This window comes from Chinchilla lanigera, unplaced genomic scaffold (assembly GCF_000276665.1).
Source record: "Chinchilla lanigera isolate Chin_1 unplaced genomic scaffold, ChiLan1.0 scaffold00012, whole genome shotgun sequence".
Taxonomy (NCBI): domain Eukaryota; kingdom Metazoa; phylum Chordata; class Mammalia; order Rodentia; family Chinchillidae; genus Chinchilla; species Chinchilla lanigera.
In genome coordinates, this window is record NW_004955413.1 from 27,189,884 (window position 1) to 27,200,541 (window position 10,658).

The following is a 10,658-nucleotide window of genomic DNA, read 5'->3' on the forward strand; positions in this document are numbered from 1 at the left end:
GCCCAGCTTATTTATATTTTTTAAAACAGGTCTTGCTGTGTAGTTTAGGCTGGGCTTGAATTTCGTAATCCAGGCTGGCTTCTAACTCATGGCCATCCTCCTGCCTCAGCCTCTTAGGTGCTGGGATTATGCTTGGTTCTTTTATCTATTTCTGCAACTAGTTTATTGCAATGTTACATGTCTTTGAAAAACTCCACTGTATAGTTGTGAGAGGATTTAAGATTTGAGCCCTTTTTATAATGTCTGAGTCTCTGTTTCCTCATCTTCTAAATGGTGATAGTATATATTTTTGCTTGCTTTGCCATCTTGTTAGGTTTAACTGAGCTGATAGACAAAGGGATGATTTGTGAAGAGTAAAGTGCTGTGTAAATACAGAGTAGGAACCTCAGTTCACATATACTTCCGTATGAACGTGCAGATTCCCTACTACAAATGATGGCTTTGTTCAGGCTTTCTATAGGATATATGGATCTCATTACAGTTGATGAGCACTCTATTTCCATCTTGTACTCATAGCTGGAAGTTATAATTTTAGACGGTTCAGAATGACTGATTCGGTTGTCATTGAGCATTATTTCTTTTCATTTGCACAAAGGTGGTGCGCAAGAAGCACGTGGTGTCCTGCTTCCGAGATGCCCTTGTGAGGCATGCCTCCTTGGTCACACAGCTGTTGGTTCAGGACCAGAGAGTCTGCATCCATTTCATAAGCATGCTTTTTGGTGAGATTAAAAAGGAAATGGCATGAGTTTTGCATGTATAGCATATATATTTATTTGGGGGATTACTGGGGAGATGGTCTTAGAAAGATGATTTAGGTTTTTGGTGTTATAACAGTTTATTTGGAGTTTTTTTTTTAGTTATAGTAATAGAGATATAGCCCCCTTTTCTAATATACATGAGGCATTTTATGGTAATTTGTCTGATTAGATCTAAGAGGTTGGTAAGAGTGTAAAGATGAATGTGGAAAATGGATGATCCTTAAAGAGTCTGGTCTAGATTTTGTGCAGGCTCATAAAGCCAGGAATAGAGTCTCCTGACCTTGGTGTGACCATAATCAAGTTACAGTATTTCCTTTTTCTGATCCTTTAGTTTCTTCATGTCTAAAGTGAGATGGAATGAATTTTCCCAGAGAGCTCTGCCTTTAATATGATTGTAATGTCCAACAGAGTGAATACTTTCTGGGAGGAGGGCGGCTAACTCATGTTGAATGCTTCTCTGTGTCAGAAGCTTTTCAGATTTTTTTTTTTTAACTGCCAGGACAGTTCTTTAAGGGAGACAGGATGATCCCTGAGGCTCAGGGAAGTCATATTGAACAAATGGTAGAGCTGGAATTTTACCCTAGATCTGTCACAGACTCTAGATTACACAGATTCTCTGTTGTGCCACATTGACAGTTCTCATCTTTTTAAAGCCAGAGCAGGTCACTGAAAATCTAGGTGTTCGGTACTGAGGACAGAATTTAGCTGGGACATTATTTTAAGCTGATAGTTGTAGAATTCACAGTAGGATTTTTTAAAAAAGATTTGTTTCTCTTAAAGGAAATTGTTAACTCCCCCCCCCCCACCTTTTACCTCCCTCTGCTTTAAGGACTGTTATGCAGCGTGGAAGATGGGAGTGTAACAGACCTCTGTATTGAAGGTAAGGTAAAACCACGTGAATGTAGCATTCTAAACTGAGAGTATTAGCTTGAATTGCAGCCTGGTTACTTGAGATTTTGGTGAAGTTACCTATTTAGAAATTCAGAGAACTCAGTTAGCTATTAATTCTTTATGTTTTTCTTGGGCCATCTACCCAGTGCTAGGTAGTGGATCAGGCACTAGGAATAGAAACATAGATGGCTAAGATGTGGTCCTTGCTTTGTAAGAATTTACAGTGTGGAGGAAAGATTGACTGGCAAATAACTGGAGTTGATGAGTGCAATTATAAAGACATGTCCAAAATTCTAGAGAGGTGTGTGTGTGTGTGTGTGTGTGTGTGTGTAGAACTGAAGATGTAACCCAGGGCTTTGCACACGAGAGGCAGGCACTCTGCCTTTCAGTTGCATCCCCAGCTCAGTTCTCTCTTTTTTAAATTACATTTCATATTGGTTCTGCACACAGGTGATGATTAAAGCTGTGGGAGTACTTGGGTTTACCTGTAAAAGGTCTGCAGAGAAAAGGTAGATTCTTGCAGAGAGAATGAAGCCTGTACTGATTAAGATCCAGAGGCCACACCAGTTGCAGTATTTGAACAGAAAAAGAAAACATTAAAGAATTATTAAATTGGTATCTGAAGAGACAAAAAGAGAACCAGCGAGTTTTCACGGAGACAGCAGTTGCAGAAAGCAGCTTCCACTCCTGGGGGTGGAGAAATGAAGGGAAGAAGCTGGAATTGTTAAAGCTCCAGAGTTTGAAGGACGAGTCCCCAGTATAAAACTCAGACCTGTGAGGAGGGGGATGCTCCTTGGAGGCTGCTAGGCCTCTGGGCTTGGAAGAGAAGTCCCATGGGGCTGGGATCCAGACCTCTGAGGAGGGGCGCTGGCCAGGTGTTATGGTTTATGTCTGTGTGTCCCCACAAAGCCTCCTGTGGCCCTGGGGCAGGCTATTAGAGTTTGAATATGGGTGTGAGAGCTGCACCCGCCTGGGAGTGGATAGTTTGCATATGTAAGGGACAGGAAAAGAGTGCTTGGGGCATTCCTCCCCCATTCCGCCCTGGTGTGTGTGCCCTGGTGTGTGCTGGCGGCTTGGCTGTGCTGCCGCCCTGAGATGCAGCCCTCTGCCATGTGCCACTCTGCCTTATAATCATGCCTAGTATGGATTGAAACCTCCACAAACTGTAAGCGAAATAAACCTTTCCTTCCTTAATTTTGGTCGTCAGATATTTTGTCCCAGCAGCGAGAAAAAAGTAACCAAGACACCAGGTGATACTGATGTCTCCAGGGAAAGAGGAATAAAATAGAAGTTGTTAGGGAAAGACGCTGCCACTGCCAGGGTAAAGATGTGTGACAGTAATCTTCATAGGGATAGGAAGACAGTAAGAAACAAGAAAACTAGAGGAACCAAAGAGGAAGGGGCAAGTCCTACCATCTCTTTCTAATGCTGGTTATTGCCAGAGCTTAGTAGGGGCCAGTGCCAAAACAGAAATGTGGATTGTAGAGTTCCAGTGTCAGAATCCCAAAGCACAGAGGATGGGTTGGAGCGGAAAGACACGAGCATGATAACTGACTGTTTGCCCCTTTGGCTACTTGGTGTCCACACACGCTTCTGCATATACTTGAACTCCCTTAGAATGATAGAAAACTGTTTCTACCTAATGAGATACTACTCTCTTTTATTATCCTACCAACAAAGGCATTCTCACTCTATCTTCAAGAAATTGTATTCATTTCTGGGAGACACTCATAACATCTATCTCTGGGGTGGGATAATTAATTTTCAAATTCAGTCAAAGTCCAATCTAAATGTTCTATTATCTAAAAAAATCTTAAAGTTAACCTGCAAGAAAATTTGTAAAATAATGGGAAGGAGATGGAGACAGAAAGAAAATAGTTAATATGTGCAAATATATGCACAAAGATCTTAAAATCTTAATTTCTATAAAAAGTTATTATTTGTAAATTTTTTCCTTTTCTGCCACTTCCTCATTTTTTTTTTTTGCAACAGGGTTTTTTTTTTATAATAACCCAGGCTGGTTTTGAACTCATGATCCTTCTGTCTTAGTCTCCTGAGTGTTGGGATTACAGGTGTATTATACCCAGTTTTTAATTTCCTCCTTAATGAATAATACCATTCTATCTATCCTTTGCCCTCAATCAGTATCTTAACTAGTCAGGGTTTTTACCTTGCTGGGCAGCCCAGAACTTCATACCTGAAAGTTCTGAATCTTTAGTGACTCTGCCTTTTGTGGTTGCTAAGGTTTCCATTAAGTTTTACTGTTGAATATGGAAGTAATAACAGACAATTTAGATCATCCTTGGTTGCAGATGTAGGTCTCTGCCCTTTTTAGTAGCACCAGAGTTTCCCTGTGAATATGAGATCAATCACTCCAGGCAGTAGAATAATCCCTTCTTTGCCCTATTGATTCAATGTTAGGGCTTGAAAAGGCAAATCCATGTTCACAAATGCATGTCTTTTCCTTTGAAGACAAATCTGTGCCCCTCTATAATGGGAGGGGTACTGGGTAATTCATCTGACACCACATGACTGGCTTCTCCTCTCAAGGAATGCCGTCCCACTGGGGCTTAGTGTAGATTTCTGCTGTTGGGCAGACTAGGCAGTAGCAGTACTCAGTTCAGCCTTGGTGAGGGGAAGTCTGTGTTGTTGAGCTTATACTTAGCCTCCAGCTTTGCCACCTCAGCCACTTTGTGCATGGATCCATTGAATGAGCCTTGGTGGCTGGCAAAGCTGAAGACTGAATGTGTCATTTAGTCCACCTGATTGTTCAGAACTCCTCTATAGTCGATGTTCCTTAGAAGCATTCACATGGGACACAAATATCATTATACTTTGTACCTCTTCAAAGAAGCCCATTTTCTTTCCTATGTTCATTGTCACTGATCTTCCAGTTCAGTCTTTCTCACATTTATGACCAGCAAACCAGTTAGTGGCTACCCGTAAATCAGTGTGATCTGTACATACTTCTGACCATCTCTTAGTTCAGGCAAACATATGAACAAACATACTATTCCGCTTGAAGTTCTCATCTCTGGGGTATTTCGCTTCATCATTTTCCTTCAGGTGCACTCTTGTGTGGAACTGTAATCCTGCAGCCATCCACTTCTGGCTGATGCCAGCATAGCTTGAACCACCATCAGACCCCAAGCACTTCACTGAGTGACAGGCACTAGAGGGAGATGGCAAGGGTGGCGAAAAGGATTTGCTGCTTCCTCGAGGTTCCTCTTTGCTTGCTGTCTGCTTCCTGTTTCTGGGAGTCTTGTCTCAGGATGCTTCTTTACCTTGGCAGCGGCAGAACCTTCCTACCGGAGCTGCTGAGTCTAATTTGCAACTTTTCCAGCCTTGCAGAGCCAGTCTCCTTTGTACTCCTCAAAGACACTAGCAGAAACACCAGAAATGATTGTTTAGAAGGGTAGATTTGGGGCCAAGAGATTATATTTTAATACTTGGCAAAGGAATTTACTCATTCTTTCTAGTATTACAAAGAAGCAAACTCTAAGAAGGGAAAAAAGTAAAGATAATACAAAGTAGCTTTCAACTTTGCTTCACAATAGACTTAAGAACTTCAGAAGTGTATTTAAATTTTATGTTTAGAAGAATATTTTGAATATAAAACAAAAGTATAATTATATGAGAAATACATTTTTAAGCATAAAGCATATTTAAGAGTATGTTTCTATTTCTTTATATTTTAAAACATACATTCTGATTTAATTGTTCTGGGGTGGGACTTGAGCATTAATATTTTGTTAAAGCTTTCTACATGACTCTTTTGTGTAACCTGAGTTGAGAACCGCTAATATAAAACAATGAAGGAGCCAGAAATCCTTTTGTTTGAATTTGCTCACATAGTTTAGTGGGAAAGAAAAGAAAAGATACCAGTTAATAACAATGTTCTGCCCTGCCTTTGAGGAGAAGGGCTGCAAGACGGGAGTTCTGGGTCAGGGAGTATCTTCTAGTCAGTAATGTTGTTATATCTCCTCAGTCCTTGTCCAGCTTACCATGCAGCTGAAGCTGGAACAGATCATCCACTGCCTGCTGGACGAGTGCCAGAAACAGGTCAGTACATGTATGTTTCTTTTTCAGTACTGAAGGTTGAACCCAGAGCCTTAGCACTGAGCCCCTAACCCTTCTTTTACTTTTTATTTTGAGACATGGTTTTGCTAAGTTGCCCTGGCTTGGCTTGAACTTGTGATCCGCCTGTCTCAGCCTCCCAGGATGCTGAGATTACAGGTGTGTGCCACCATGCCCAGCTTACATGTGAGTTCTTGAGGGCCATCAGAATCCTTACATCCTCTTGGAGCTGAGCCAGTTCTCTTTTGAATAAACGGGAAGGTGGAAGTTCACAGGATGAAGTGGACTTGCCTGAGGTTGCCAAATTGGTGGCAGACCCAGAGCTAGGGCCTGGGGCTTCTGATCCTGCGTCATTATCCTTCTCAGGTTCATTCCTTCCTTTTCTAGTCTTGCAAATGCTACTTCCACCTGGTGAAGCCCCATCTTTCTGGCTTAATCATCCCATGGTCCATTGATATATTACTAAATGCAGTATAGATTTCCTTGATGAATTTGTCAGGAAAGTATGTTCACTATGTTTCAGGATGGTTTTTTAAAGCAGTGCATTACTTTGCTATTTATTTATTTATTTACTCTTTTTAAAAATAGTATATTATTTTGTGTTGACGTTAGTTTTTTTAACATCTGAGATAAATGTCAAGTGGATATTTAAATTCGCTTCAGTATAATAAAAATTATATCAGTTACACAGCAGCTTTCATTATATCACTTTTTATTTATTTTTCAAAAGGCAGACAGCCAAGCATGGTAGCACATGCCTATAATCCCAGTTAAAATAAGAAATAAAAAGGGGATGTAGCTGGGGATGTGGCTCAGTGCAAAGGCCCTAGGTTCACTCCCCAGTACCACAAAAAAAAAAAAAAAGAAAAAAAGAAAAAGGAAGACAAATGTTCATCAAGAGCAGTATTTAGGCTATTGTGTGTGTTTGCACAATATCCTGTGCCGTGTTTCCTAGACACAGCATATACTTTTATTTTTGCTTTTTACTCTCTTTAAAAAGAAACTTTTCTAATAGTTGAATATAACACAGGTGTATGCAACCCATGGGCCTGAGACAGAATGTTCTGACCAGGCTGTCCTTCTGCCAATATTTTTTTTCCATCAGATTTTTTTTTTTTTTTTTGGTTTTTCTCCTGTCCCGGGAACCGAACTCACGACCTTGCGCTTGCCAGGCAGGCGCTTTGTCGCTGAGCTAAATCCCCAGCCCCTTCCATCAGATTTTATTGGTACATTTTAGACACACATAATGAGCACATTCATCATAGAGAATTTATACCTGTACATGATATAACCTGATTCTTTTTTTCTCATTCCCTTCCCCTCCCTTCAACCCCTCCTCCCCTCCCTATTTATAAAAGCTGTGTTTCCATATTTTCCTTTTTTTCTCACTTCTTTTTCTTTTCCCTTCTTTCCTTCCCCCCTCCCCCTCCCATTTTCCCCTTCCCATTTGAACATTTTCTTCTTATTTCGCAATATCTAATATACATTTTGGTCCTTATTTATACTTTCAGTTTCTCACACCAGAGAAACAATGTGATATTTACATATGTGTCTGATTTATTTCAAAAGGTGCATCAATTTACTTAGGCATGTCTCAAGTGTATCCTTCTTTATGGCAGAGTAGTACTCCACTGTTTATTAAAAAATCATCTTTATCCATTCCTCAGTTCCTGGGCATTTGGGCTGTTCCTACCTTCTTTTTCTTGTTTGACCCAAGTTCATTCTGTAGAGCTAATTTTTCCTATATTCATTTACGCCATATTTTTCAAGTAAACTTTTTAGCACTATTAAAGACAGTTATATTTAATTATAAACTGTTTAAATTATATCATTGTAATTATTTGTCATGTGATTACTATATAAGATTGAATTTGTAATTAAATATATCAGTCCTTATCATGATGTCATTTAACTTTTTTTTTTGCCTTTTTGTGACAGGGTTTCAGTATGTGGTTCAGGCTGGTATTGAACTTACAGTGTAGCTGGGCTGTCTTTGAACTCATGGCAGTCTTTTTGCCTTAGCCTCCCAAGTGCTGGGATTACGAGCATGTGCCACCACACCTAGCAACTATTTAATGTTTATTGAGCATTTTCTCTATGTTAGGCACTGTTAAGTACTTTATATACAATATTTTAACTGGTCCTGCCAACAGTGTTGTGAGAGTGGTGCTATTAATTACTTTCCACCAGCGGAGTTAGGAATCTTGCCCAAAGTGATGCAACTAGTCAGTAGAAAGGGTGAAATATAAAGTGTAAACTCCATGTAAAAGATCAAGTATAGTGTCTTCTGCATAGAGTGCTCAATAATAGTAGCTGTGATAGCAATGATGATAATAAATTGTTCCTACACTGAGTCTTTGTTCTGTCTTCATGGTGTTCCCAACTGTCACCCTTGTTTCTGGTTCTATAGGAGGTAATATATGCTAATTTTAATTCAGCTTAATAAACATGTACTGAGCTAGATACTGACCACTCTGAAAGGAACTGGACTCAGTCCCTTTCTCTTGGGAGTTCCCAGTTGAGTGGGAAAGATGGATGCTTAGCTAAAGAAGCTGAGCGTGCTGAGAGACATGCATAATGCAGATGTAAGTGTGGTGGGGCAAGATCCTTTGGGAGAGCTGTGCTGATGCCAACTGACACAAGAGGATGTGTCCATTTTCTGTAGCTGTGTAACATGCCCTCCATGCAAGGCAGCCTGGCCATCCTGACCCTTCTTGGCAAGTTGGTGGATGCCATCCCTGTCCTGGCTGACGAACTTGTAAAGGAGCATGGTGAGTGACCTATGCGGGAGAACCTGTTTTGATTACACTGCCGTCTGGGGGGCCCATTAACCTCCCTAACCTTCAGTTTCCTCATATTGTGCACTGTGTTGGTCAGTTCAAAAAAAGTCAGATTTTTTTATTGTGACCTTGGGCTGTTTCCTTTCATTCTTTTAACACAAACTAAGTGCCTGCTGTGACCTTCCTTTTGCATGGAAGAAAGAATTAATTCTGAAGCATAAAAGTACTTTTTTCTGTCAGTGAAATGCAAGTAAATATCTTTTATCCAAGGGTAAATCATTTAACTTCTCAAAGCTTTGACTCTTTTGGTGAAACCCTGAGAAAGCATTCATTATAGGGGGTTGTAGGAAGTTACCACTATGACTCCCTGGGAATAACAGCTTGGAGTTTGATGTGGCATTTGACATGGTGATTGTTCTCTCCGCTCCTTGATTGTTTTCTGGACAGGTAACTTGATAGAACATCTGATGAGGGGCTTGGTGTACTCCAATGAAGGGGTGCAAGCTTCTGTCTGTTACCTCTATGGGAAGCTCTATTCCTCACCAGTGGCAGCTGAGTTGCTTTCGGGCCATTTCCGGGAGAAGCTATGCCCTCTCCTCCTTTCCACCCTGGACAGTGCCCAGACAAAGGAGCTACAGATCAACTGCTTAGGTGAGACATGGCGTTAGAAGGAAAAGGAGAGCAAACTTTTGAAGTGCTACTTGAGGACTTTAGATACTGGCTGCTCTATCAGTGGGGCCTCGCAGCAAAGGATAGCAGCCACCAGTTGAGATGTTTGGACTATGCTAGATGCCTAGAGTCGGAATGCCATTTAAGGATGTTTCCTTTGGGAGAGAATGAGGGAAAAAAAGTGAGACAGTAATTTTTCTGCCTTGGATCTTTACTGCCTGTCCTCGTGTGTCCTATACTTGCTACCAGTTTAATATTTATTTTTTATACTTTAGACAAAGCAGATGGGCACTGTGGTTGGTGTCTAAATGTGGATCTGTTTCAGGGCAGGAAATAGAGAAAAGCATAATAGTGAGTGACAACAACTTCTCATAATTTGGGTCAACAGCTGTATTATAAACAGGCCAGCCAGGACTGGGCCAGGTTCTACACTGGGCCCTGGTGACACAAAGATGATGAGACCCAGCCTCTGTCCTGAGGGAGTTCATAGGCCACCATGAAAGACAGTCATAGGCAGTCCAGTGTGGTGAGTGCTGTCACAGAAGCATTGCAGGTGTAAAGCATCCTGAACATGTGGTATTTTGAAGTAGGGCTGTATTGAGTTAGAACATGTTAGAGCTAAAGGTGGCCATAAGGGACCTAAATTGAGGACCTGGCCAGTCCCAGAACTGGCCTTGGCGTAGCAGAAGGAAATCTTAGCTGATGATACTGGGAATTCCTCTTCTAAGTGCCATCTCCTCTCTGGAGGGTTTCCTTCCTGCTCTTTCCCTGCAGCCAGCTATGCAGTCACATCCTTGAAACAAGTGCTGTGAGTCTTATATTCTGTTATATATTATTGTATTGTTAGCCCTAAAGTCCAAGATTCTAAGCTTTTTGTGATCTAATCCTTATTGACCTCTTAAGCCTCATCTTTTACCTCTCCTTTTGTCAAACTCTGTATCTAAAATTTGGCCTTTTTACACCAAGTACTTTCTCCAAGAACACACCAGATTCTCCTGCCTTTGCATACTCTTTTCTCTGCCGAGAAGTTGGCTTTCTTTCCCACTTTTCATCATTCAAGATTTATTCACATATCTTCTTTCAGAATTCTTTCCTGAGGCCTCAGATTGGATTAGATGTTTCCCCTGATTTCCCACAACCCTTTAGGCTTTCTTTTTCATATTCATTCATTCGTTCATTCACCCATTCATTCATTCTTGGAGTACCTGGGATTGAACTGAGTGCTCTTGCATGCTAGGGAAGTGCTCTGCCATTGAGCTACATTTCCAGCCTTCTTTTTCACAGTACTTAGTATCAGTATTTAATATTCTGCCATATAATATTTGTTTACTTGTTGGTACAATGCTGTGCCGGATGTGGTGGCCCATGTCTGTAATCCCAGCTCTTGGGAGACTGAGGCAGGAGGATTATTGTGAGTTTGAGGCCAGCCTGGGCTACATAGTGAGTTCAAGGCCAGCTGGAACTACATATTGAGACCCTGTAT

General features: G+C 41.0%; 1 protein-coding gene across 5 annotated transcripts in view; it reads left to right on the forward strand.

The window, feature by feature from the left end:
- The window catches only part of Mei1 (meiotic double-stranded break formation protein 1), a 59,596-nt gene that overhangs the window by 1,871 nt on the left and 47,067 nt on the right, over window positions 1-10,658 (forward strand). For all 5 annotated transcript variants that reach the window (XM_013511487.1, XM_005379371.1, XM_013511488.1 and 2 more), the window contains exons 2-6: window positions 596-719; window positions 1,588-1,638; window positions 5,638-5,711; window positions 8,392-8,497; window positions 8,954-9,157. In XM_013511487.1, the coding sequence (XP_013366941.1) occupies window positions 596-719; window positions 1,588-1,638; window positions 5,638-5,711; window positions 8,392-8,497; window positions 8,954-9,157 (559 nt within the window). The remainder of the gene's footprint in view (window positions 1-595; window positions 720-1,587; window positions 1,639-5,637; window positions 5,712-8,391; window positions 8,498-8,953; window positions 9,158-10,658) is intronic.